The sequence below is a fragment of the Pongo pygmaeus genome, chromosome 12 (genome assembly GCF_028885625.2).
Source record: "Pongo pygmaeus isolate AG05252 chromosome 12, NHGRI_mPonPyg2-v2.0_pri, whole genome shotgun sequence".
NCBI classification, from domain to species: domain Eukaryota; kingdom Metazoa; phylum Chordata; class Mammalia; order Primates; family Hominidae; genus Pongo; species Pongo pygmaeus.
The window spans coordinates 27315565-27343465 of NC_072385.2; the positions used below are offsets into that span (position 1 = coordinate 27315565).

General features: G+C 54.3%; 1 protein-coding gene across 1 annotated transcript; it reads left to right on the forward strand.

The window, feature by feature from the left end:
• LOC129030523 (tyrosine-protein kinase ZAP-70) lies at window positions 1–27062 on the forward strand. The gene is made up of 14 exons (XM_054475924.2): window positions 1–117; window positions 358–436; window positions 10530–10952; window positions 11606–11766; window positions 19406–19544; window positions 19648–19735; window positions 19827–19873; window positions 20074–20125; window positions 21054–21246; window positions 21784–21990; window positions 24009–24201; window positions 24293–24433; window positions 24531–24643; window positions 25915–27062. The coding sequence occupies exons 3-14, from the start codon at window positions 10551–10553 to the stop codon at window positions 26036–26038; spliced, it is 1860 nt and encodes a 619-aa protein (XP_054331899.1). The 5' UTR covers window positions 1–117; window positions 358–436; window positions 10530–10550; the 3' UTR covers window positions 26039–27062.
• Window positions 27063–27901: the final 839 nt, after the last annotated feature.

Here is a 27901-nt window from a genome sequence, read left to right on the forward strand (position 1 = left end):
GCATCCAGGAAATAGGTTAGTTTCAGACAAGCCTGCTTGCCGGAGCTCAGCAGACACCGGGCCTTCCGGGCAGGCCTGGCCCACCGTGGGCCTCAGAGCTGCTGCTGGGGCATTCAGGTAAGCGGCTGTCCTCGGGCCTTCTGCCCGTGTCCTGTCACCAGGGCCACCCCAGGGGGCTCTGGGAGACCTGGCAGAGGGTGAATCCCCCCATCCATGAGTGAGAAACCCTGGCGGGGTGCGACATCCTCCCCCGGAGTGTGTGCGGAGAGTGTGAGCTGCAGGGCCTCCCTCTCAGGCTGGGGGCTCGGGCTGCAGGGAAATCCAAACTGGCTTTGTAAGCCCCGATTCCTCACCCAGAACTGGCTCTCCGTTGGCGTTGGGACCAGAGACCCCACAAGTGGCCTGTTTGCCTGGACATCCACCTGTACGTCCCCAGGTAAGTGGTGCCTGGGTGGAGTGGCACCTGACCACCGTCTCCATGGTGGGCTGTGTCTGGAGGAGGAGGACAGAATATTAACTGGGAGTCAGGAGGTTGCTGGGAGGACCAGGAGAGCTGGAGGACTGGGCTGGGTGGTGACTGGCTGGAGATGGAGGCAGACAGGGCTTGTGGCCACGCTGAGGGAAGCAGCCCGCCTCCAGAGGCTTGGCCAAGTGGGGCTGTTCAGGGGACACGGTGAGGCCTGTTCGGTCCCTGGGCTCCTGCTGGGCCCTGTTTGGCTGCATCCTTGGCTCTCGGAGGCAGAGAAACCTCCAGAGAAAGCGCATGTGCACTCTGGCCCCCAGGCCCTGTGAAGATGAGGGGACTGCTCAACAGGGCCGTGAGCTCCATCAGCAGAATGCTGTGATTCCTGTGAGGAGTCCAGGGCAGGCCTGAGCCACTTGTAGGCGAGCTCGAGCCACTTGTAGGCGAGCTCAGGTTAGAGGAAGACCTGGAGAGAGAAAGAGCAAAACACCGAGTTCTGCTCAACTGCTGCGTGTTCTCGGCAAGTTGTTTGGCCTCTCTGACCTCAGTTTGTGCATCTGTTAAATGCACATGCAGATATGGGCACCTGGCAGGTGCCTGGTTCCTGACTGTTGGCAAGAGGCTGGGAAATGTGTCCCAGGTAGGAAGCATCCCCGACAGGAAGGAACAGGAGTTTATGAGGTGAGCAGCTTGAGATGATTCATTACTCTCATCTTGGTTAGAACAGTAGTCAGACAGGAGGTGTTTAATAATGCCTTGCTGAGAGATCAGGGTCAGGGACTCCTAAGGTGCCACCTGTGAAGGTGCCTCCTGCTGAATCCAGAGCTTCCTTTTCCTCTTCTCACCCACCCTCCATTCTCAGCCCCACTGCCCTGGCAGTGTTGCGGGGGGTGGTGTTGGTGTGCACACTCTGGAGCCTGGGGGCCTAGCTTCACATTCTGGCTCTGCCACTCACCAGCTATGTGACTGGACCAGTCAACGCATCTCTCTGTGCTTCCCTCCCAGGGCTCTTGAGAGGATGAAGAGAGTGACTGTATCCACACTGCCCGGCACATACAGGTGCTGCAGAAACGTCTCGCTAAAACACTTATTATCCTCACTAGCTCTGGGTGGCCTCCGGCTCTGGACTCCACAGTTCCTGTATACTCTCCGGGGCTGCAGCACCCAGAGCACCCCGTGCTGACCACTCCCTGCCCCACCCAAGGTACAGGGTTAAGGCAGCCGTTCTCATCAGAGCCAATTTTGCCTCCTCCCATCTCCCTGGGACAGTTGATAGTGTCTGGAGACAGTTTGGGTTGTGACCCAGCGGGTGTTACTGGCATCCAGCATGTCCAGGACAGGAATCCTGTGAACAACCCACAAGGCCCAGGACAGTCCCACGCTGTCCCATTGTCTCTATCAGCCCCTATCCTCCTGACTCACACCGCCTTTTCCCATCTCCCTTTTACAGTCACAGAGCCTGAGGCCCAGAGAGGGACCGCTGCTTGCTGAGGTCACACAGGCAGTGGAGGCCGGAGTTGGGGGCCTCACTGGAGGGGCGATGGAAGGGCATTGTTCGATCAACAGACACTTAGAGAGTGTGCTGGGTTGGGGAATCTGACCCTGATCCTGCACCAGCCTGGCTCTCCAGGGTCTCCTAATAGACATCTGCTTGAGTGGTTAGTGCTGGCTGCTGCATTGGACAGACTTGAGTTCAAATCCTGGTGGCCCCTTGCAGGCTGCATGTTCTGAGCGTGACATTGACCTCTCCGAGCCTCAGTTTCTTTAGCTGAGGAGTGGGATAACAGTTCCCACCAAATGGAGTTGTGGTGAGAATTAGAATAAGTGGCTAATGCTCGCGAAGGGTAGTGCAGTCCCCAGCACAGAGGCTGTTGTTGTTGTCCTTACACACTTGACAAATATTTGTTGGGAGGAAGCAGGAGCTTCCATAGAAAACAAGACAGAGCCGTGGGCCCTGCCTCGGGGAGCTCAGCCTGGTGAGGGACCGAGGAGCAGAGACAGAGGCCACCAGGGCTGTGATGTGGGAGGATGGGGACACTGGAAGCCTAGGGGAGATGCCTGACCCGGGCTGGGGAGGGGGCAGGGCTCATGGGATGCTTCTGGGAGGACGAGACAACGGAGGAAGCCTGAAGCCTGAGGCCCAGGAGAAGGATGCAGCACAGTTCTGGGCTGAGGGAACAGCCTGTGGCCAGGATCCTCAGGATGGGCCCCTCCTCTCCCGCCATCCCCCACCCAAGGAAGCCCCTGTGGCCCCTCACCCCTCCCCAGGTGTCAGGTTCCACCGGCGCTCAGAGGCGTCCCCACCCATCCCAGGGGACTGCAGACCTTTGTAGGTACCTGGTATATTGAGCACCTACTCTCTGCCTTGCTGGTATAGGTAGGAGAACAAGACAAAGGCTCCACTCCCATGGTGCTTACATTCTGGCAGGGACAAAGGTACTATGTCACCAATAGATACAATATCATCTTTCAGGTGGTGAAGAACAATAAAGCTGGGTCAGGGCTAGAGAGAGAAGGAGAGGCTATTTTAGAGAGGGAGGTCAGGGAAGGCCTCCTGGAGGAGGTGACTTAGGCAGAGACCTGAATAAAGTGGAAGGTGTTGGGGGAAGAGTGTCCAGGCAGAGGGAACAGACAGTGCAAAGGCCCCGAGGCTGCACCATGCCTGGTTTGTCCAAGGGACCTGAATGAATAACACGAGGAGGCCCGTGTGGCTGGAGGGGAGTGAGTGGTGTGGGGGTGATGGGCATCATGAAGGGCCTTGGGGGCCACCCTGAGGACTTGCATTTTCACCCCGAGTGAGGTGGGAGCCTAGAGGGCTTCAAGCAGAGAAGAGGAGGATGTGATGGCATGACGGGGGGCCAGCAAGTCTCACCCCAGGGAGTCCCTGCAGCCCCAGTGCCGGGCACCTTCACTGGCCCTGCTTTCCGGAGGAGGTCTGGCGAGCTTCACTCGCTGCTCAGGCTGCACCGTGACCACGTGGTGGGTCCACGATTCCACGATTTAAATCCAATCCCTGCAGTCACGAAAGGCATATGAAGGAGGAGCCTGTCGCCATGGCTAACTGTGGCTGTGTGGCTCATGGTGTCACCAAGCTGGCACATGCTGACGACCAGTGCCTATGCTGCTTCTGTTGGTGGGCACAGGTGGCCCGAGCACAGCTGGGGGATTAAGGAGCAGGAAACATGGCTTCAGAGGGACTTAGGGTCTCAGGTGAGGACTGGGGGTTCAGAGAGAGAGAGAGAGAGCCAGGAGCTGGAGTGGGAACAGGGTGGTGGGGGGGCAGTAGGAGGAGGTGGGGCGGTGAGGGGCTGGGGCTCCGTTCCTGCAGAGCCTTGGGTGGGAACATGTCAAGCCTCTGGCTGGGGTGACATTCGGAGCCTCTGGCTAGGGGGACATGTGGAGCCTCTGAGCCTCTGGCTGGGGGGAAATGCGGAGCCTCTGTCTGGGGAGACATGCGGAGCCTCTGAATGGGGGGACACATGGAGCCTCTGAGCCTCTGGCTGGGGTGACATGTGGAGGTTCTGGCTGGGGGGACACGTGGAGCCTCTGGCTGGGGGGACACGTGGAGCCTCTGGCTGGGGGGACATGTGGAGCTTGTGCTGCTCCTGCCCGGTCCCACCAGGTCCAGTGGCTTTGGCATGATACCTTTGCTCTGATGATGGACATGTAATGGGGGCTTCTGATGCCCAGAGAATGTTCTGTGAAACAGTAGACCTTCAAGGCTTTGCTGAATAGGTGGGGGAATTAAGTGACGCTGAAAGGGGTCCTTCCATGTGGTCTCCTCGGAGCCTTTAATGTGCTTTTCACAGCATTTGAAATTGTATTTGACCCCTTGATTCTTTTTTCCTTTGAGGCATGTTTGGGGAATCTGATCTCTCCGGAACAGCTGTAATCTAGCACTGCCTTTACCCAGGGAGGCCGGGTGAATAGTGGGATTCCAGGCAGGTCCTTCTGACCAGGCTCCAAAGCTTCCTCCCATCGTCCTCCCAGGGCCTGGGCTGTGAGCGTGGGGCAGGTGCCCCGTGGCTGCTCTGCTGTGATCTGTGTGCCGTGATCCTGGGGCTGTAAACTCTGGGAAGGCCAAACTAGGATCTCTGAACTGTGAGCTCAAGAGGAAGCTGGCTGGTGTCAGCCTAGGGAGAAACATAGGCCAGGCTTGGGGAATGAACAGGCTCACTGGGGACTGAGGGACGGGGCTCCTAACCCAAGTCCTGCCCGTTGGGGTGGCCCAGGCAGGTTGAGGGCTGGGGTGGGTCTCATGGTGGGTGTGTCTTCTGGGAGGGCCACAAGTCTGCAGGGACACAGCTGAGAACAGAAACATCTGATCCCCCGCCTGGGGTCTGGGGTCACCCCGGGGAGCTGCAGATTGGTGCAGCTCACTGACAGCAGACACTCCGGCTAGCCGCTGCGTGGCAAATGCTCCTGCCTCTTGCCCCTGGACTTTTCATCTCTGCCACCTCTGCCCACCTTCTCTGGCCTCCCCAGCATCTCTGGCCATGGGGTCCCTGGGAACTTGGGCCCCATGTTTTACTAGTGAGGACAGTCCAGAAAGGCCCCAGGGGTGGAAGAGGAGGCGCCCACCACCCGACCTGCATGCTGTGGGGTGGTGCTTGTGATTACCGTTGTCCTTGTGGGCAGTAGGACAGGGAAGCTGGGACGCAGCTGAGATGCACAGGAAGAGAGCCTGCCTCTGGGACTCCTTAGCCTCGGGTCATGGATGGCAGCCCTGGGCTGGGCACTGAGCCTCCCTCATCTCCTCTTCTGCCCTAACCCACTTCCAGCTACCCAGGCTGCACCTGCGGCCACGTGGGGAGGAGCTTCTCAAACTGTGTTGGCGACAGTTTCCTGCCACAGCTTCCTGCCCCAGAGACCAGCTTTGCTAACCCGCACCCATGGTCCTTGGACAAGCCCTCAGTTTTCTGCCTCATCCTGCATCCTGATGCTTTATGGGAGTGGCTTCATGAGTCTTCAAGGAAGGGCTGGCTGGGTTGGAGAAGATGGAGGGGAGAGGGAAGGGTGCACTAGGTGGAGGGTGCTTGTGGATGAAAGTATGAATGTCCATTTGAAGGAAGGCAAGTAGCACAGCTCAGCTGGGGCAGAGGGCTGGGGAGATCCAATGCAGTAGCCTTTAGGGTCTTGAGCAAGGGAGGCCTTGGGGAAGAATTGCCAAGGAGCAACTTGCAGACTCTGGAGCTCAGCTCTGTGGAAATAGACTGTGGGGTTCAGCCAGCCACAGGCAGCATGAGCGTGCCATCTGGGTCTTAGGTTGGTTGTATTAATGGAAACAGTTGGTGGAAATCAAAGGAGATGATGCCAGCACCAACCAACCTCAGTCAGGCGAGAGATCTGGGCTCTGGTAGAGGTGGGTGTGGCAGCATGTATAGCTACTGACAGGATGACCCAAGTAAGGGGATGGGGGTGGGGGAAGGAGAGTGAGCAGGATGGTCAGAGGGCAGAGGCAAGCCAGGGAGTTTGTGAAGGACCAGAGAGGTCTGTGAGGCTCAAGCAGGAGGGAGGGGTCATCGGTGTTGGCCACTCAGGGGACCCAGGATTGAGGAGGTCACAGAGTGCTTGTCTGGTGCCCACAGACTGCCAGGGGTGCTATCAGTGCTGGAGAACAGCCTAGGGGGTGGGCGCTGACCAGGTCTGGCTGAGAGGCTGGGAGTCAGGGACGTAGGGACAGGAGTGTAGACAGCCCTTAATCACTTTTCCTATTTTCATTAGCATTTTTAGCGTCCATTGTGTTTGTATCTTCCAATTCCTTTCCCCCTTAATTAAAAACTTGGGGTATAATTTACATACAATAAAATTTTTACATCATTTTAGTGAAAAATTCTGAGATTTGACAAATGCATACAGCCCAGAAACTACCACATCAGTCAAGATACAGACTATTCCCCCGAATTCCGTCCTGCCCTCTGTCGTCACCCCTTCCCCGACCCCCAGCACCCAGCAACCCCTGGTGCGTTTTCCATCCCTATAGTTGTGTGTGGAATCACACAGTTTGTAGCCCTTCGAGCCTGGTTTCTTCCACGCAGCCTGAGGCCTTTGCGATGCACCCACGGAACTGCGTGTCTCCGTATGCTGTTCCACTTACTGTGGAGTAGAATTCCACTGTAGGCATGTCCCACAGTGTATCTTATTCATCTGTTGGGAAACATGTAAGTTATTCCTAATTTTTGGCAATTGTGGCTAGTACCGCTATAAATGTTCCTGTGTAGGTTTTTGTGTGAATGTAAATTTCTATTTCTTTAGAGTGAATACCTAGGAGCCTTCATGACTTTTTTTTCTTTTTTTGAGATGGAGTTTTGCTCTGTTGCCCAGGCTGGAGTGAAGTGGTGTGATCTCGGCTCACTGCAACCTCCACCTCCTGGGTTCAAGCGGTTCTCCTGCCTCAGCCTCCTGAGTAGCTGGGATTACAGGTGCCTGCCACCATGCCCGACTAATTTTTTTGTATTTTTAATAGAGATGGGGTTTCACCGTGGTGGCCAGATTGGTCTCAAACTCCTGACCTTAGGTGATCCGCCCGCCTCGGCCTCCCAAAGTGTGAGCCACTGGGCCTGGCCATTAATTTTTGTATTTTAATGGAGACGGGGTTTCACCATGTTGGCCAGGCTGGTCTCAAACTGCTGGCCCCATGTGATCCACCCGCCTTGGTCTCCCAAAGTGCTGGGATTACAAGCGTGAGCCACTTCTCCCAGCCGCTTCATGACTTCTTAAAAACACTCTTGTGGAATGGTGACCTTTTTCTCCAGGTGGAGCCACAAATGCAGTCCCTTATGAATCTCTGGTACACCCACCTGTCTGTAACTGTTGGGACATCCAGGACCCCCCTCAAGCTTGGCCCTTCCAACCTCACTGTCACAATTAATTGGGTTACAATGCAGATCCTGGCCCCTCCTCCAGCTACTCTGACCCAGACCTCACCCGATTCCCATTCCAGTACCTTCCTTTCAGCTCCAGAGCCCATCCCTGGACACCCAGGACAGAAGGGGCTTTCACAAAAGCATTCATTTTACCCCTTGGTTGCATTTGCATAACTAAGAAGGGCACTCAAAGTCAATTCACCAATGCAAACTTATGCCTGAGTAGCCTTGCTGGGCCTATCTTAGTAGAGAAACAACTCGTAACCGCTATGGAGAGGTATTTTTCCCCAACATTCTATGAAAACTTACAAATATGCAGAAAATAGAATTAACTGTACACCAATAACTCACCCGCTAGATTCTCCAGTTTATGATTTGGTATAATTGCTTTATCATGTACAGTTGATCAACACTGTTTGTGAAGTTCTTATTTGTGAGTTCGCCTACTTGTTAAATTTATTTGAAACCCTAAAACCAACATGGTACTTTTGTGATCATTCTCAGACATACAGAGTGGCAAAAATATGAGTCACTTGATACACATGTTCCCACCGAGGCTGCACAAGGCAAATGCTCTCATGCTGCAGATAAGTGTCTTTTTCATGTTCTTTTTTTTGAGACAGAGTCTCACTCTGTCGCCCAGGCCGGAGTGCAATGGTGTGATCTCGGCTCACTGCAAGCTCTGCCTCCTGGGTTCATGTCATTCTTCTGCCTCAGCCTCCGGAGTAGCTTGGACTACAGGTGCCCGCCTATCCCTGGCTGATTTTTTTTTTTTTTTTGTATTTTTAGTAGAGACAGGGTTTCATCCTGTTAGCCAGGATGGTCTCAGTCTCCTGACCTTGTGATCCGCCCGCCTCGGCCTCCCAAAGTGCTGGATTAGAGGCATGAGCCACCGCACCTGGCCAATCTTTTTCATGTTCTATTTGGTGGTGCCACGTATTTTATTTTTTTATTTTGTCTTTTTTTTTTTTTTTTTTTTGAGATCACAGTCTGGCACTGTCGCCCCAGCTGGAGTGCAGTGGCAGTGGCGCGATCTCAGCTCACTGCAAACTCCGCCTCCCAGGTTCAAGCAATTCTGCTTCAGCCTCCCGAGTAGCTGGAATTACAGGCGTCTGCCACCATGCCCGGCTAATTTTTTGTATTTTTAGTAGAGACGGAGTTTCACTGTGTTGGCCAAGATGGTCTCGAACGCCTGACCTTGTGATCCACCTGCCTTGGCCTCCCAAAGTGCTGGGATTACAGGCATGAGCCACCACGCTCAGCCTATTTTATCTTTTTAAAGACAGAGTTTCGTGCTTGTTGCCCAGGCTGGAGTGCAGTGGCCTGATCTCAGCTCACTGGAATCTCTGCCTGTTGGATTCAAGAGGTTCTCCTGCCTCAGCCTCCCAAGTAGCTGGGATTACAGGTGCCCGCTACCACCTCTGGCTAATTTTTTGTATTTATGGTGGAGACGGGGTTTCATCATGTTAGCCAGGCTGGTCTCGAACTGCTGATCTCAAGTGATCCACCCACCTTGGCCTCCCAAAGTGCTGGATGACAGGCATGAGCTGCCACACCCGGCCTCACATATTTTGAATGTTTGTGCTTTTTGTTGGTGATTTCACTGGTTAACATGGCCCCCAACGATAGTGCTGAAATGCTGTCTAGCATTCCTAAGGGCAAGAAGGCTGTATGTGCCTTATGGAGAAAACATGTCAGATAAGCTTATAGTTATAGTGCTGTTGGCTAAGAGTTCAATGTTAGTGAATCAACCATATATATTAAATAAGGTGCCTTTAAACAGAAACTCACAAAAATACAAGGTTATGTCTTGATCAGTTGATGAAAATGTAAACAGAGTTTCCTAGGAACCCAACTCTGTATTTCCCCTAGGAGGGATAGTTCTATATTTGCTAATTCAGTGTTTGCGTTGACTTTATAGAACTGCAGAGAACAACAGGAATCAACTGTGTCTATCTGGCTGTCTATCCTTTTATCCATCCCTCTCGCTCTGTTCGTCCATCAGTCAGTGTTATTTTTGGGATGCTCTCAAATTAGATTACAGTCCTCAGTTCCCATCACTCCTAAACATTTCTGCACGCAGATCATTACCTAGGGTTCAATATTTTATGTTTCTTTTTTAATTGAGGGAGGGCAAATACAATGAAATGAACACATCTTAAGTATACGTTCTCTTAGTTTTGGGAAAATCAGACACTTGCATAACCCAAGCCCTGTGAATATACAGGACGTCACCATCACCCCAGAAAGTTGAGGGCAGGCAATTTTAAGTTATCTGCCTTACCAGATATCCATCTGTCTAAATAGCCTTAATTCCTCCTCCCCTCAATCACACGTTTTGTTTAACAGCTGTATCAGAGTTCACTTTGAGATTAAACCCTAATGTATTTAACCAGTCCCCTAGGGATGGATATTCAAATTAGCGTATGCTCTGTAGAAACTTGCCAAGGAAGGCAGAGGGCAGGGCGAGGGGGGCCTGCTAAGGCCGAGGGGAAAGGGTCAGCGGAAGGGACAAGGGAGGCTGAGAGGTAGGGCCCTTGGGTGAGCAAAGCTGGGTACGGCCTCAGGGCCTCTGCGCATGCCGTCCTCTCAGCCTGATGCGCTGTCCCGCACGCTTTTTGAAAAGTTGGCTCCTCCTCCTTCAGCTCTCCATTCAAATGCTAGCTCCTCGGGGAAGGTGACCATCCTAGCTAGAGCCACCTCTTCTCTCTCTTAATGTCACTCCACTTATTTCCTTTGTAATGCTGACCTCGATCTGTAATTATTATTTTTGTTTCTTTCTCAGTTTATCTGATGGCTCTCCCTCCTTAGAGTGTTGCCTTCGGGAGGGCAGGGTGGGACCGCGTCTGCCTCAAGCCCGCATATCCCCAGCACCCGGCCTGAAACACAAGAATTCAGCACGTGGTTGGGACATGAAGGGATGGGTACAAGTGTTGGTGCTTGGGGACCAGTTGGCGTGCCTGGGCGTCCACATAATGTCTCTGGAAAGTCAGATGGGGGTTTGGGACTTCTCGATCTGTGCCCGGCAGGCTGTGGCTTCTCTCCAGGTTGACTCTGGCACAGAGCAGGCTCTGCCCCCTTGGCGCGCTCAGCCTGCGGCACTGATGCCCTCCACGCGGCGTCTCTCGCGCCGTCTCTGGGCCCAACGCACCGGGTTCAGGAAGGCCCTGACGTGCCTCCGACCCTCTGTGAACCCGCAGGTTTGGGGAGGCCCAGGGGCGATGCCAGACCCCGCGGCGCACCTGCCCTTCTTCTACGGCAGCATCTCGCGCGCCGAGGCCGAGGAGCACCTGAAGCTGGCGGGCATGGGGGACGGGCTCTTCCTGCTGCGCCAGTGCCTGCGCTCGCTGGGCGGCTATGTGCTGTCGCTCGTGCACGACGTGCGCTTCCACCACTTTCCCATCGAGCGCCAGCTCAACGGCACCTACGCCATTGCCGGCGGCAAAGCGCACTGTGGACCTGCAGAGCTCTGCGAGTTCTACTCGCGCGACCCCGACGGGCTGCCCTGCAACCTGCGCAAGCCGTGCAACCGGCCGTCGGGCCTCGAGCCGCAGCCGGGGGTCTTCGATTGCCTGCGCGACGCCATGGTGCGCGACTACGTGCGCCAGACGTGGAAGCTGGAGGTGAGAGCGCGGCCTGGGGCGCGGGGTCTGGAGGGGCGTGGCCGAAGAGGGGCAGTCGAGGGTTTTGGGGGATAGGAGGGAGGAAAAGGTCGTCTTCCCCATTCAGTCCCCTTTGGAAGCTGGAGAGGTGGGGCACTGGTTGGGGAAGAACCTGAAAGGAGGCCTCAGAGGCAGGGGCTCCGTGGTGGCGGTCGCCTTCCGCAGGCTGAGCGATGCTATGGTGCTCTACTATGCCAGATGGGAAGGTGGAGAGACGCACTAGGCCCGGCGAAGGCGAGGCTTGGAATGGGGGCGGGGCTGAGAGGAGGGTGCGCGGGGGCTAGGGTGAGCCCTTAGGGTAGGGTGGCTGTTCGGGAAGTTGGGCTGTAGTCTTCCACAGCCTGAGTGACACCACCATACATAACTACCTGAATTAGGTCTTCAAGCTGGAGATGCGCTTGGGGCCGGGCTGGAAGGTGGGGGTGGTTCCCCCCTAGCTGGATTGGGGAGGGGACCACGGAGATGGCGCGGAGGTGGTCCTCGACAACTTGCCTAACAAGTGCTACGGACGCCTGGGTGGGGTGGGGAGTCCTCTGGGACAGGGCTCCCGGAAGGGGGTTCCTGTGGCGAGCACTTGGCCACACCTACAGACCTCCTCGCCTCTCCTTTTCTAGGGCGAGGCCCTGGAGCAGGCCATCATCAGCCAGGCCCCGCAGGTGGAGAAGCTCATTGCTACGACGGCCCACGAGCGGATGCCCTGGTACCACAGCAGCCTGACGCGTGAGGAGGCCGAGCGCAAACTTTACTCTGGGGCGCAGACCGACGGCAAGTTCCTGTATGTGGGGCCCGGGATTTGGGGGCGGTGAGGATCGGGGCTCGTTGGCAGGGATCCTGGGGACTGGGGCAGACGTGAGTGTGCAGGTGGGCCGTGAGGGTGTCCCTGTGCTCACATGTGCAAGTCGGTTGTGTGTTTCTGATGTGCAAAGGGACTTGCACATGGGGAAGTAGAGGCAGTGACTAGGAAAGCCTCCAGAGTCGGTCCCTTGGCCTGGCTTGGAATCCCGCTCCCACCACCTGCTGGATGTGGCCCTTGGGCAAGTAGCGGACCGTGTTTGCCTGCCTCAGTTTCCCCTCCTTCAATCAACAAATATTTACTGAATACCTACTGTGTACCAGGCACTGAGGACATGGCAGTGAGCCAAACAGACACAGTGCCTGTCCTCATGGGGCAGGTGGACAAGAAAAGGAATCAATAAAATAGAGACCCTGTCAGATGGTGGTAAGTGCCATGTGTGCAGGTGGGGAGGCAGTTGCAATTTTAGATTAGGTGGTCAGAAGAGGCCTTCCTGAGAAGGTGACTTCTGAGGAAGTGAAAGAAGCTGAGGAGTGAGCTGTGCAGCTTTCAGGGGGAAGGGTGTTCCTGGAAAATGCAATGGCAAGTGCAAAGATCAGGAGGCAGGAGTCTATTTGGCGTGTTCCAGAAACATTGGGGAGGCCATGTGCCTGGAGCTGAGTAAGTGAGGGAGAGAATGAGAGGAGGTGAGGGCAGGGCGGGGACTTTAGCTTTTCCCCCAAGTGAGGTGGGATCCCCGGGAGAGTGTTGAAGCAGCCCCCTCTAACTGTCCTGTGGTTGACAGCAGTACCTCAGGATCCTCTATGAGGATTACATGAATTAATACGTGTGAAGCGAGAGTACGGTAACTGACATAGGAAAAATGCGGTAAATGTTAGCTTTTATATGTGGGTGAACGTGCGTGTCTCAGCCACAGCTGAGGCCATGTGGCTATTTGTGAGTTTGTTAATGTGAAAAAAATCTCTGAAAATCTCCTTTTAAAACTCTGCTGAGTGTTTGACAGCCCTGCTGGGGCTGTTGCTCTCTGGTTTGGACACGGGATTTTTTCTATAACAGATGGTATCCAGGTGCAGCTGAGGTCACTCAGGCCTCAAGACACAGATAAATTGGTGCTGCCTCTTTCCCATGACCTCAGGAAGCCCAGTGTTTTCCCCCAAGAAATCCGTGGGGACAATTCCTGGGCCTTCCTTCTCGTGAGTGCTTCTTGGCCTGAGCCCCTGCCCGGCAGATCCCTTGGGTCATCTGCCTCCCCCAGGGCTGTTTCCTCTCCTGAGGTCAACCCACTTGGAGGAAATGACCACATCCCTTGATTTTCCTCACCCCTGTGAAGTTTCTGTAGATTGCCTGCAGGCCTTTCGCAAGATGCAGCTCCCTCTCCAAGATTCTGTTGTGGGCTGATAAAATAACTCTTTTTACCCTACCATACAGATTCAGATTTAGGCTGTAAATTGGAGTGGAGTTTCCAAGGCTTCTGAGGGAGCTCTTAGATACATGTTGCAGATAATACTTAGTTGCCGCGCAACTTCTGAACAGGACAGGGCTGTTTTCTCTAAGAGGAAACCTTTGCATTTGTATCAGTTAGCTTTTGCTACATAACAAAGAGCCCTAAGATTTATTGGCTCAAAATGACAGTTTATTACTCTTCATGATTCTGTGAGCTAACTAAGCAGTTCTGGTTTGGGTCATCTAGGCTGGGCCTGAATAGGCTGGGATGGTCACACTCACACGACTGGCCATTGGCTCAGTGTCACCTGGGTGATGGGGATGAGCTGGCCCAGTGCAGCCATCATCCAGCAAGCTAGCTGAAGCTTGTTCATGTGGTGGTGGTGCAGGGTTCCCAAGATCAGTCAGAGAGGAGAGGGCAAGTTCAAGCCTTTGTTTTTGTAATATCACTGATGTCGTAATGGACAAAGCAAGTCATACAACCAAAACCAAAGTCACTGTAGGGAAGGGACTCCCTAAGGGAGAGGAATGCAGGGAGCCATTTTTGCAAACGGTTGGTTGTAGGACTGGACGAAGGAAGTTGTCGTGAAGGTATGGGCATTGTGAACATGGGTGTTGGGGGCTGTCTCTCTTCCCTTTTGGACTGTCAGCCTGAGGGCAGGGCCTGCCCTGCTGCATCTGGAGGGCTCCATCTTGCAGTACACAGTGATGGCTGGTCCAGGTGTTACCCACCTTCCTCCAGATGTTGCATCACCCCACCCCAGGTGTGACCCTCGCCAAGATGTTACTAATGTTTGCTCACACGTCTCACATGCTCATATCCCCCTCGTCCATGACATGCAACCCCAGGTGCCTGAGAGTCCAGGGGCTCTCCCCAGGCTGGACACTCGAAGAAGGCTCTAAGCCCTTCCTATTGATGTAGCCGATTCTTTCCTCCCGTCTCTGCTTTTTCTTTCATAAAATGTAAATTCATCTGTCTTTGATTTTATAATCTGAGTTTCTTCTCTGGTTTCCCCCTACATCTCCAATGTAGCTTTTCATCCCTGCCGTCTCTGCCTCTCTTCTGTCTCAGTTTTCCTTTCTCCTTCTCTCTTTCCCTCCCCACCCCCATCTCTCTTCCTCATCTTGCACTCACACACACACATACAGGTCATGACTCTACCACTCCACTCCGATGGCTTAAAAATTTCCCCCAGATCCCCTAAAGCCTCCTGAGAGTGGCAGAGGATTCTAGGGGGTGGGAGAGTGAGAGGAGGGTTGAGCAGGTGGGATTTGGGCCCCTGTTCCGGCTTGAATGATGACAGCCGCTCAGCTTTGATCTGTTTGCTATCTTAGGCTTCCACACACAATGTTGTGTGGCAGAGGTTTCACTGCCCAAAGGAAAAGTTCAAACAGTTTTTGTGTAACACAGCAGAGCTCATGACAGGCTTAGAGTTAACCAGCCTGCTGAGATTAGAGGAGTCTCAGGAGAGCCAGGGCCAACAGCTTTAAGCAGCTGTCTGCGCATTGCATATCAAACTGGCATGCAGTCTCCCAGGCAAATAGGACCAGCGTTGGCGGTGGGAGGGTGTGGCTAGGAAGGAGAGATGCCCAGCATCTGGGCACAGCATAGAGCGTGTGGCTGGCAGTGAGGTCCACAGCTGGCACAGTGGTATGAGGACAATGACTCATTCTGGGTAAATGTCAAGAGACCAGAAGCAGCTACAAAGAGCCAGGCTCCTGGAAAATTAGGCAAGGCACGCTTTGGACAGAAACTGTGAGAGCTTCTTCTTGTGGTTCCTGTAGTCTATAACTGCTTTCTCAGGGTTCGGGGTGTGAGAGAAAGACATGTGCTACTCAGGCCTAGAGTGAAGACCAGGACCACGCTTACCATTGAGCACACTTCATGGTTGCCGAAGAATGGATTGAATTGTACCCAAGGCTGTGCACTGCCAATGCTGGCTTGTTTCTGTGTTATTGGCAGCAATTTTATGGAACTGGCTGATTTGACTTGAAACTTGTCCTGGAAAGGGCCTTTAAGAGAGTACATTGTCAAGTGTTTCTTTTTTTGAGACAGAGTCTTGCTCTGTCACCCAGGCTGGAGTGCAGTGGTGCAATCTTGGCTCACTGCAACCTCTGCCTCCCGGGTTCAGTGATTCTCCGGCCTCAGCCTCCCTGAGTAGCTGGGACTACAGGCATGCACCACCACGCTTGGCTAATTTTTGTATTTTCAGTAGAGACAGGGTTTTGCCATGTTGGCCAGGCTGGTCTCGAACTCCTGACCTCAGGTGATCCACCTGCCTTGGCCTCCCAAAGTGTTGGGATCACAGGTGTGAGCCACCGCGCCTGGCCTGTCAAGTGTTTCTTATCCTCTCCTGGACTGCAGACCTCTTTGGAATCCTACTGACTGCCCCTTTCACAATCCCCCAAAACATATTCACCTCAAAGACTTTGCAGACAGTTATACGAGATCATGGTTGGTCCTGAACCTCGTCCTTGGAACCCTTTTCAGGTCAAGAAGTTATGATTTAGACCAGTTACCTCATTTTATACATAAGGAAACTGAGGCACAGCGAGGATAAGCAGTTTATTCAGGGTTTCACAGATAATCTGTGACAGAGCTGGGTGTTAGTCCTACGTAGCAATTAACTGTAGAGTCAGAAATGCATTTGAATCCTGGCTCCCCCCTTATCTCTTACCAACTCTGCAATTTAGGCAAGATAAATAATCTTGTGCCTCAGTTTCCTCATCTGCAAAATGGAGATAACAATAGTACCTACTTTGTGGGGAGTGCTGTGATTATAGGACAAATATGTGAGGAATTTAGAACCAATATCTTAATAAATAAATTGTAGCTCTTTTTTTTTTCTTCGTTTACAATCGTGAACCAGAGACAGATGTAGTTCTTATAGGTTCTATATATTATTTTAAGAGCAGAGATACAAGTTGATTTTTTAGCCTGTACTTCTGGCTTAAGTGCAAGTTCCAACTGCAAGAACAAAGAACTGCCACTACCTAGCATTTTTTTTTTTTTGTAAATCAAGTAGAACTTATGGTACTGAAATATGTGTGGTGATAACACCAATGTGTTAGCCTGTGTGGTTATTATCTGGGAATTTGCAGCTGCTCTTTATGAACTCACATGTTTCTTTCCAAAGAGTGTAGTGGTTAGCTTTTGCTGTGTAACAATGTGCTGTATTCATACCCTGAAATGTAGTGGCTTAAAACAATGGTCATTTACAACCAAGTGTGATGGCTCACCCCTGTAATCCCAGCACTTTGGGAAGCTGAGGCGGGCGGATCATCTAACATCAGGAGTTTGAGACTGGCCTGGCCAACATGGTGAAACCCTGTCTCTACTAAAAATACAAAAATTAGCTGGGCATGATGGTGGGTGCCTGTAATCCCAGCTACTTGGGAGGCTGAGGCAAGAGAATCACTTGAACTCAGGAGGTGGAGGTTGCAGTGAGCCAAGATCGCACATTTGTACTGCAGCCTGGGCAACAAGAGCAAAACTCTGTCTCAAACAAACAAACAAACACCGGTCATTTATTCACTCTTGTTTTGCTTGGCAATTTGGCTGGTTGCTTGGTAATTTGGGCTGAGTTCAGCTGGGTGCCTCTTCTGCTGGGTTTTTGAGCTTACTCATGTGGCCACAGCCAGCTGGAAGATTTGCTGGAGCTGGATGGTCTCTGGGATGGCCTCACTCACATGAATGGCTATTGGCCACTCATGTAGGGTGCCTTGGTTCTCCTCCATGGGCCTTCTCTAGCAGGCTAGCTTGGACTCATTCCCATGGTGTTTGGAGAGCTGCCAGGAAAAGCAAGAGAGGGCAGGCCAACCTCAATGATCAACCATTTTTCAAGCCTCTGCTTGTGTCATGTTTGCTAACTTCCTGTTAGCAAGGCACATGGTCAAGCCCTGATTCAGAAGACAGAGGAGGAGACCCCACCTATTGATGGGAAGAGCTCCCTAATATTGTGGCTGTTTTCCCCCAGTATTCCACATGGAAGTTTAAATAAACAAATAAGGAGGAAATTATTAGTTCCAGAAGAAAGAATGAAAGAGACAGACAGAGGGCCGGACTTGATGGCTCACGCCTGTAATCTCAGCACTTTGGGAGGCCGAGGCAGGCGGATCACGAGGTCAGGAGATTGAGACCATCCTAGCTAACACAGTGAAACCCCATCTCTACTAAAAATACAAAAAATTAGCTGGGCGTGGTGGCGTGCACCTGCAGTCCCAGCTACTTGGGAGGCTGAGGCAGGAGAATGGTATGGACCCAGGAGGCAGAGCTTGCAGTGAGCCGAGATCACGCCACTGCACTCCAGCCCGGGCTGCAGAGCGAGACTCTGTCTCAAAAAAAAAAAAAAAAAAAAAAGAGACAGAGGAGGGGAGATGGGAGGGGAGGTTTGCTGTTTACTGGTGAGTGGCTTGGCATCGAGTCTCCGTTGTCAGTTTAAAACTTCAGGTTGTGACCCTTAGGAGGTGTTTTCACTTCTCACAGTCCCTGGAGACCATCACCTCCAGGCCAGCCTGCCAGCTGCCTCTGACTTCCACAGCTCTGAGACCCCCAGGGCCAATAGCCCTCCCTCCTCACTGGAAAGCTGCACTTAACAGGAGCTTGTGCCAGTGACTCAAAAGAGAAATGTTTTGTGGGAGATGTTGACTGGTGTCACTGTGGGGTTTCACGTGATGCTGTTGCAGCTGTTGTTCCAGCCTATTGTCTCTGTGGGACGTTTGTTTCCCAATTTGTGGTGGGGTTCTCTTCCTTGCCCTTTTGTGTGCCCTCATTGCCCCCTGCCCTGATTTCCCATCTCTCCACATTATCTCCAGATTGTTGTGGGCTAGCCTGGGAACTGCCCTACCCTTCACTGCACTGTACTTCGGGGAACGTGCTGTCCAGGAATGGAGAGGATGGTCACAGCTGCACCTCTCTCCCTCACTCAGGGGACATTTCCTAAGGAAGGGCCTTATTGCAAGGTGGGCCCATGGCTGCGTTGCTCACTGCCATATCCCTGCGCTCAGAACAGTGCCTGGCCTGTCAGTAAAGACTTATCCAGTGAATGAACATCCGCAGGCAGGGCCAGGCCTGGTCTGAGAATTTGCACCTTGGAGGATGCAGCTCGCAGGCCATCCCAAGGGCTCTTCTGTAGTGCAGTGCAATCCCTGAGATCAGGAGTTGGCTGCTTCCGGCCTCCACAGCTTCCACGGGGCCAGCTGCCCTCCCTCCTCACTGGGAAGCTACATTTGACCCTGCAATAGAGGCTTGTGCCAGTGACCCCAGACAAAACTGTTGTGTGGGGGATGCTGACTGGTGTCACTGTGGGGCTTCATGCGAGGGTGCCAGTGTCTGACACTAAGTTGGTCTGTGTTGAGGGGGGACGCGTGTACTGAGGGCTGGAGGGGATGGGGGGACAGTTTCTCACCCCACAAATGCACCACCTTTGAGGGTCTCAATTCCCTTCATAGACATGGAAGATTTATATATTTATTTTGACAAAATTCCAGCAGAAGGCAATCGAGGGTCTCATTCTAGGAAAGGTCCATCTATTATGGAACTGGTCAGTCTTGTGATGAGAAAGTGACTTGTTTTGATTTGCACAGGGGTGCCCTGTGAGCTTGTCATGGAGCTGCGCCTACCTGTGTGGGTCTGTGTGGAAAAGGCTTTCTCTCCCCAGGAGAATGGTGCTGGATCTACCTGTTGAAGGCTCTGTGTCTGTTGTAGAAGGCCAAGTGCCCCCCATGGTTGGCTGACTGTGTGGCCGAGTGTACCCCCAATGAGTGCCTGTGGATGACTATCTCCCTGTGGATGGCAAGTGTCTGGCCATGGATGGCCAGCTGTTCAGCCATGGGGGACCAGGTGTTCCCCAGTGGATGGGTGTCCCCCTCCTCCGTGGCTGGGTGTCCACCGTGGGGGGGTCAGGTATTCCCCGTGAATGGCCATCTGTTGGCTCTTGGAGAACAGTGCATTTTCCTGGGAACACAGCCATGGCCCCTCCACCGCCCTCTGCCACTTGGCCCATCATCAGCAGATCTGGAGGTGATGGGGGCCTGGCCTGGCTTCCCCAGTCCCTGCAGCTTCTCTGCAAGGCTCCGGGGTGTGGAGCCCATAGGGTGTGTGTGTGGGGGGAACCGGGGCCCAGTAGGAGGCCTCCAGGTGGCTCTAGGGGTTACATCCCCTCCCTTCCCCTGCTAGGCTGAGGCCACGGAAGGAGCAGGGCACATACGCCCTGTCCCTCATCTATGGGAAGACGGTGTACCACTACCTCATCAGCCAAGACAAGGCGGGCAAGTACTGCATTCCCGAGGGCACCAAGTTTGACACGCTCTGGCAGGTAGGCCGCCCTTGCAACTTGTTCTGGGAGATGCCGTGCTCGGATGGGGTGCCGGGCTCTGGGGAGGAGAGGAGCCTCTCTGCTAGCTGCTCGCTCCCTGCAGCTGGTGGAGTATCTGAAGCTGAAGGCGGACGGGCTCATCTACTGCCTGAAGGAGGCCTGCCCCAACAGCAGCGCCAGCAACGCCTCAGGTGACTGCAGCAGGCGGGCGGGCGGCAGGCGGCAGGGGGGGGCTGCAGGAGACCTGGCCCCCAGCCCTCACTGTCCCTTCTGCTCCCCCAGGGGCTGCTGCTCCCACACTCCCAGCCCACCCATCCACATTGACTCATGTGAGTTGGGGGCACCTGGAGTGTGGCCTTGGGGATGGAGCTGGGGGGTGGCTGTGGGGGAGGCTGGGATGGAGGCTGGGGTGCCTGTTCAGCGGAAGAAGCTCTCTCTCCACTGTCTCTGGGAGTCCTCAGTGGATATGGGTCTCATGAGAGGGGCTGGACGTCCCCAGCTCAGGCCTTGCTGACACTGTGGCCTTTAGCCTCAGAGACGGATCGACACCCTCAACTCAGATGGATACAGCCCTGAGCCAGGTGAGCGGACAGAGGTGGGGATGCGGGTTGGGGCTCATGCCGAGCTGAAAGCAGGGTCCCTGTTGGGGCTGTGGGGTTTCACGGGAGACGCCGTGGGCCGGGCCAGGCTGTAGCAGTTGGCTTGGTTAACACCTGTGCACACATGTGCCCACACTCATCACACCTGCCTGTGCGCATGTGTGTCCCAGTGTGTACTGACGTGCAGGGAGCACACTTGGCCTTGCCTGAGGCTCCCCAGACACACATTTGTTGAGCGCCTACTATGTGTCAGTCACGTTCTGAGGTCACTGTGTGTATGAGCCACTGAACCCTCCTGACATGCCTTATGAAGTGGCTATAGTGATTAACCTCACTTTACAGATGAGAGAGGGAGGGCTCTGTCTACGGGGATGTGAGGCAGTGGTGGAGGCGGGATGTGAACCAAGGATGGGCCCCAGAGCTCACATTCCTAAAATGGTCTGGTGCGGGTGCTCCTGTTTCTTTCTCATGGGTGGGCCCAGACCTGAACATGTGTGTGCACAGAGAAGACACATAGTTACATGTGCACCCAGAGGCTCACTTTTGGAGGCCTTGTAAATGTGGCTGTGTGCTGCATACGCAGACAGGGACAGGCCCGGCCATAGGCGTACACGTACAAATGCACACACATGCACACCCCAGCTGGCAGAGTAATGGTGCCATGTGGATACCAATACACACGCCCCTAGAGTCCACCCTCATGTGGCTTCACGGGGCACCCACAGCTGTGGCCAGGAGTGTATGCCAGTACGTGCGTGTGGATGTGCAGGAACACGCATGGGCACCCACCTGCCTGTGCATGCTCCAGGGACGGCACCCTTGTCTGGGGCAGGTGCTTGTGGGGGCTGAGGCCGCCTTGCTCCCCACGCCCCTGCCTCTGACCTGGGAGTGTACGGCTGTGTGTGCCCAGCACGCGTAACGTCCCCAGACAAACCGCGGCCGATGCCCATGGACACGAGCGTGTATGAGAGCCCCTACAGCGACCCAGAGGAGCTCAAGGACAAGAAGCTCTTCCTGAAACGCGATAACCTCCTCATAGCCGACATTGAACTTGGCTGCGGCAACTTTGGCTCAGTGCGCCAGGGCGTGTACCGCATGCGCAAGTATGGCCGCCCCTGCCGTGGTGGGAGCACCGCCGCCTGGGGCAGAGGGGAGTGGCTTCACCAGGCTGTGGGGTGGGAGCCAGGACGCCTGTCCCACAGCAGTTTGCTTGGGAAACAGACTCTGGGGCAGGACATTGCACGCTGGAGGATTCCCTGAGAGAGCTCGGGACACCTGACGGGGGTGGGATGGGGCCTGGGCAGGGGGAGGTGGTGGAGCTGCAATTCCCAACCCAGGGGAGCTGCAGTGGGGTCCCCGATCCCTGAGTCCACTGGCCCCTGACAGGCTGCCCCTGGGGAGAGTGTCACTTTGGATTCTTTTTGGCGATGGGCTGTTCCCGGTGAGCGATCCGGCTGTGAGCCGTCCTCAGCAGACGCTCCTGGCTGCATTGACATTGAGCGCCTTGGTCCCAACCTGGGTGGCAACCGCAGTTGTGTACCGCACAACTCAAGGAAGAAGAGAGATGGGTGGGTGGGGGTGTGGGGCCGAGCAGGGCTGGTGCCCCTCGCCCACGTGCCTCCCGTGGCCGGGTTGGGCAGGAAGCAGATAGACGTGGCCATCAAGGTGCTGAAGCAGGGCACGGAGAAGGCGGACACGGAGGAGATGATGCGCGAGGCGCAGATCATGCACCAGCTGGACAACCCCTACATCGTGCGGCTCATTGGCGTCTGCCAGGCCGAGGCCCTCATGCTGGTCATGGAGATGGCTGGCGGCGGGCCGCTGCACAAGTTCCTGGTCGGCAAGAAGTGAGCACCGGGTGGGCCCGGCCATCGGGTGGGTGGGGCCGGGGCCCATCCTGGGCATGGTGGACACGCACCCGCATGCATGCGTGTGTGGGAAGCCGGGGCACTTTCACACCATCGTGGACACACTTGCACCCTGCACACCCACACCCATACCCACGCCTGCAAAGCAGAGCTAACCCTCAGTCCGCCATTGCACCACGGCGGTAATAGCAGCGTCTACCTCCAGAGCCCTTGCGAGGATCGAATGAGTCGGCACCTATAAAGGGCACTGCTAGGGCTGGGTGCAGTGGCTCACGCCTGTAATCCCAGCACTTTGGGAGGCCGAGGCGGGTGGATCATGAGGTCAAGAGATGGAGACCATCCTGGCCAACATGGTGAAACCCCGTCCTTACTAAAAATACAAAAGATTAGCTGGGCGTGGTGGTGGGCGCCTCCCAGCTACTCAGGAGGCTGAGGCAGGAGAATCGCTTGAACCCGGGAGGCGGAGCTTGCAGTGAGTCGAGATTGTGCCACTGCACTCCAGCCTGGGGACAGAGCGAAACTCCATCTCAAAAAAATAAATAAATAAAAATAAATAAAGGGCACTGCTAGTAAGAGCTTTGTACACATCAGCTGCTCCCCAAACTCCCTGGGCCAAATTCATGGCCCCTGGGAAAGTGCCCATTGCCAGTTATCTGGAACCTGCCCTTTGTGTATATACTGCATGGTTTTCTATTTTTAAGTTTTTTTTTTTTTTTTTAAGAAACAAAAATGAAGATGTGACAGAGATCACTTGTGGCCTGTAAAGGCTAAAATCCTTACTATCTGGCCCTTTACTGAAAAGTTTTGCAGTTTCATTTGTGATTCCTCATCCCCAAACTCGTACCCTCACAGACACAAGTTCTGTGCTCCCCAAGGCACGTTTTTGCTCATCTGTGCCCTCTGGCTGGTGCACACACCTTCCCAGTGCGCCCCTGGCTCCCACATTCAGTCATTTGACAGGTGTTTATTGGACAGTTTCTCAGTGACAGGAACTGTTAGTAGCACTTGGGATTCATTAGCAAATAAACAAGGCAGAGATCCATGCTCTGTATTCTGATTGGAGGAGAGAGACAATAAGTAACAATACTGATGAAATCTAGAGCATGTGGGAAGATAGTGCGGTGGACACAAGCCTGCCGCAGCTCCAGGGGGTTGGGAGCGTTGGGGTTCGAGGTGCAGTGAGCAGGGAGGTTTGAACAAACTGAGGGAGGCCGCCATGCCCAGACGTGGGGAAGGGCATTCCAGGCAAAGGGCACCGCCTGTGCAGAAGCCCTGAGGTGGTCTCGTGCCTCGTGTGGTGCGGGCAGGGAGGGGATGAGCAGACTGTGCCAGGCCTTGCGGGCTGCCAGGTTGGCAGCCTACCCTGAGTTGGGTGGGAGCTAGGGGGTGCTGTGAGCAGAGGAGGGGGAGGACCTGACTCAGGGGCAGGGAGGACAAGATAGTAGGAGACACTAAGGAGGGAGTGAGGGCCTGGGCGGAGCTGACTATTCCTGCCTGGGGGTCCAGGTGAGTGATGCTGCGGCTGCTTCCCAGTACAGAGGCAGAGATGAGGAGTGTGGTGGATTCTGGAGAGATTCTGACGCCAGAACTGCCAGGGTTTGCTGATGGATTGGGTGTGACAGAAAGAGGAGCTGCTGGAGAGGACAGTGGAGGAGCCATATGTGTGTGCACATGGGGACGGGGACAATCAGGCCACGTTATCTTTGAGATGCCTGTAAGACCTCAGCACGTCCAGGGTGCAGGCAGAGGTCTAGACTTGGGAGTTGTAGTGTGTGGGTGATCCCTAAAGCCTTGAGACTGGATGAAGGCAGGAGTTTTGCCTGTTTTGTTCACCGCTGTGTCCCCAGCCTCATGCCTGGCACACAGCAAGTGCTCAATAAGCGTTTTTGAACACATGGTCACCTGGCTCATGCCCAGCTGGGTCAGAGAAGCATGCTTTGCCCCTGGAAACTTGGCTGGTCTTCTCCCAGCTGACCCCACCTTCCCCGCCACCCCAGGGAGGAGATCCCCGTGAGCAATGTGGCCGAGCTGCTGCACCAGGTGTCCATGGGGATGAAGTACCTGGAGGAGAAGAACTTTGTGCACCGTGACCTGGCGGCCCGCAATGTCCTGCTGGTTAACCGGCACTACGCCAAGATCAGCGACTTTGGCCTCTCCAAAGCATTGGGTGCCGACGACAGCTACTACACTGTAAGCCTCTGCCCCTGTGATGCCCGGCTGGATGGGCTGGGTGGGTAGAGGGTCCCTGAGCCCTGACCCGGCAGCATCTCCCCCTCCCCAGGCCCGCTCAGCAGGGAAGTGGCCGCTCAAGTGGTACGCACCCGAGTGCATCAACTTCCGCAAGTTCTCCAGCCGCAGCGATGTCTGGAGCTACGGGGTCACCATGTGGGAGGCCTTGTCCTACGGCCAGAAGCCCTACAAGGCAGGCGCGGGCAGAGGCGGGTGGGCGGTGTGGTGGGGAGGGGGAGGAGGAGGAGGACCCTGGTCACTCACAGGTGTCTCGGCCCCGGCTTGAGCAGAAGATGAAAGGGCCGGAGGTCATGGCCTTCATCGAGCAGGGCAAGCGGATGGAGTGCCCACCAGAGTGTCCGCCCGAACTGTACGCACTCATGAGCGACTGCTGGATCTACAAGTGAGTGCCAGTGGGGAGGGGACCCGGCTGGGCTGACCCCTGGAAAGTCCTGGTGCCCGATGAGTTGATGTCAATATAACTCTACCCAACGTCATCCCACCCAAAGCCCTTCACCCAGTTCATGGCCTTTGCAGCCGCCCCCTACCCCCACACCCAGCTCTCCGACACACCAGGGTTTGCTGTCCTGCTCCAGTGTGCCACAGTCCTGCCACCCCCCCTGTGGGCCTGTGCCTCAGCATCTAAAACCTCAGCCATCACTCAACACATGGACCCTGCAACACGCCAACAGGTCCATACTCTGCTACTGAACCTATGACACTGACACTCAGGGCATGAGATGATTCTCCAGTACCCAACACTCCAGTCCCCACCAGCCAGCATGCAGCACCCAACTACCAGACAGGCGAGCACTGAGGTACCAAATACTCATCTATTCCAGCCCCCACCTCTGCCTGGTTGAAGCCCAACCTTCAAACATCTCAACTCCTAACACCATCAGTATCCCAACTTCCCATCAGACAACAGGCAACACACCCCCAGACAAGCGGACGCCCTAGACTGCCCATGCAACGTGTGGACACTCTAATGCGTGACCCCGCACCGGCCAGCACTTAGCACGCTGACACCCCAACACCCAAGCAGCCCAACAGATAGACACCCTCTCTGGCCGGCCTACCCTCCTGCGACATGTGTTAATTCTACCTCCATCAGGAAACACCCAGGGCACCACGCCCCAGTACCCAAAGAGGCTAGCACCTAGCACCCCAACACAGTCCATGGATACCCCATGCACAGTACCATTAATACTGCCGCTCCCCGCTGGCCAGACCCACTGCTGTGCTCCAGGCTTCTGCTGATCACCATCCTTGCACTCGTTCTTGTCTAAGCCCTCGCCCAGCACACTGATACCCTGGCCCCGGGTGCATGCGCAGAGCATCAGCTTTCTGTATCCTAGGTCCCCATGGTCAATAGCTGCCACTCTGACACCAAGTCCACTCAGTCCCCTGAGTCCTCACTGGTCAACGCTCGGTAGAGGGTCATCCCAGTACCCTGTGTGTGGGCAGCTCTGCCTCTTAGGCTGTGCGGCATTGCCCGACGCTCTCACACCCCAGAGTCCTCTCCACCACCCAATGTCCCGCCACCCCAACAGCCCTGCTGACTTTCTGAGCCCCGAAAGTCTACCTCAGCCAAGCACAGTGCATGCCCACCCACTGGTGAAGCTGGGTCCTGGGGGCATGGTCAGCAGCCTGGATGTACCCCACGCCCCACAGGTGGGAGGATCGCCCCGACTTCCTGACTGTGGAGGAGCGCATGCGAGCCTGTTACTACAGCCTGGCCAGCAAAGCGGAAGGGCCCCCGGGCAGCGCACAGAAGGCCGAGGCTGCCTGTGCCTGAGCTCCCACTGCCCAGGGCCTGCAGCCCTCCACACCGGCTCTTCCCCGCCCTCAGCCCCACCCCAGGCCCTGCAGTCTGGCTGAGCCCTGCTTACTTGTCTCCACACACAGCTGGGCTGTGGTAGGGGTTGTCTCAGGCCACGCCGGCCTTGCATTGCCTGCCTGGCACCCTGTCCTCTCTGGCTGGGGAGCAGGGAGGTCCGGGAGTGTGGGGCTGTGCAGCCTGTCCTGGGCTGGTGGCTCCTGGAGGGCCCTGAGCTGAGGGCGTTGCTTACACGGATGCCTTCCTCTGGGCCCTTACATTGGAGCCTGGGTGTCCTCAGGTGGTCAGGCGTAGATCACCAGAATAAACTCAGCTTCCCTCTTGTCTGAGCGCCCTCATCTTTTCCGGGGTGAGGGTAGGTGTCAGGGGAGGGGTGGGTTATGAAAAGTGCATGGAGGTGACTGTTCTTGTGTGGACTGAGCCTGGAAGTGACCCCTGGGAAGATGGGGCTGGGTCCCACTCTCCACCCTAGGGGCACATTCATGTGAGTGAGGGGCTGGGGTGGAGTGGGGAACCTGAGGCCAGGTGGTGTGGGTCCAAGGGCTGCGTGCCTGGCTGAGCCCAGCTCCCCTGTGTGGAGATGAGTGTGCTCCATGCCAGGTGCACGTTAGGATCACCTGGAGCGATTTTAACAAACGCTAACCCCCCCTCCCCCATCCAGCTGGGGTCTTCACCACCCCAGGGGTGCCTTGCAAATCATGAGATACAATGTTTTTCATTGGTAGATGCACATATTAGTTCCCGTATGAACCGTATTACTGAATTCGAAAAATACCAAAATGCAAACGTTGTTTTTAAATTAATTGTTTTAAAAACTAATGAACGAATTAAGACAAATTACATCAGTTAATTTACTGGTTTCTTAAATCATGTGGTTTGCAGATAGTTCAGTTTTATTAAAATTCACTTGGGAGTTGCTGAACGACTTACATTATTATGTAAAATATGATATCAGACAGTAAATAAATTGTGGCTTTCATTTCCTTTTTGGTCATCATTATGTTTCATGTCATCATTATTGCTGAAAGTAATCTTATTTTATAAGAAGGAGGCATTAAAAAATAGGTGTCAAGTAGTGTGATGCCTCCAGCTTTGTTCTTTTGGCTTAGGATTGACTTGGCGATGCGGGCTCTGTTTTGGTTCCATATGAACTTTAAAGTAGTTTTTTCCAATTCTGTGAAGAAAGTCACTGGTAGTTTGATGGGGATGGCATTGAATCTGTAAATTACCTTGGGAAGGATGGCCATTTTCACGATATTGATTCTTCCTACCCATGAGCATGGAATGTTCTTCCATTTGTTTGTATCCTCTTTTATTTCCTTGAGCAGTGGTTTGTAGTTCTCCTTGAAGAGGTCCTTCACATCCCTTGTAAGTTGGATTCCTAGGTATTTTATTCTCTTTGAAGCAATTGTGAATGGGAGTTCACTCATGATTTGGCTCTCTGTTGGTCTGTTATTGATGTATAAGAATGCTTGTGATTTTTGTACATTGATTTTGTATCCTGAGACTTTGCTGAAGTTGCTTATCAGCTTAAGGAGATTTTGGGCTGAGACAATGGGGTTTTCTAGATATACAATCATGTCATCTGCAAACAGGGACAATTTGACTTCCTCTTTTCCTAATTGAATACCCTTGATTTCCTTCTCCTGCCTAATTGCCCTGGCCAGAACTTCCAACACTATGTTGAATAGAAGTGGTGAGAGAGGGCATCCCTGTCTTGTGCCAGTTTTCAAAGGGAATGCTTCCAGTTTTTGCCCATTCAGTATGATATTGGCTGTGGGTTTGTCATAGATAGCTCTTATTATTTTGAGATACGTCCCA

Coding starts and splice junctions, on each gene's coding strand:
- LOC129030523 (XM_054475924.2), top strand. CDS start 10,551: ATGCCAGACCCCGCGGCGCACCTGCCCTTCTTCTACGGCAGCATCTCG. Junction 19,874..20,073: donor ACCCATCCACATTGACTCAT/GTGAGTTGGGGG, acceptor TGTGGCCTTTAG/CCTCAGAGACGGATCGACAC. Junction 24,202..24,292: donor CCGACGACAGCTACTACACT/GTAAGCCTCTGC, acceptor CCCCCTCCCCAG/GCCCGCTCAGCAGGGAAGTG.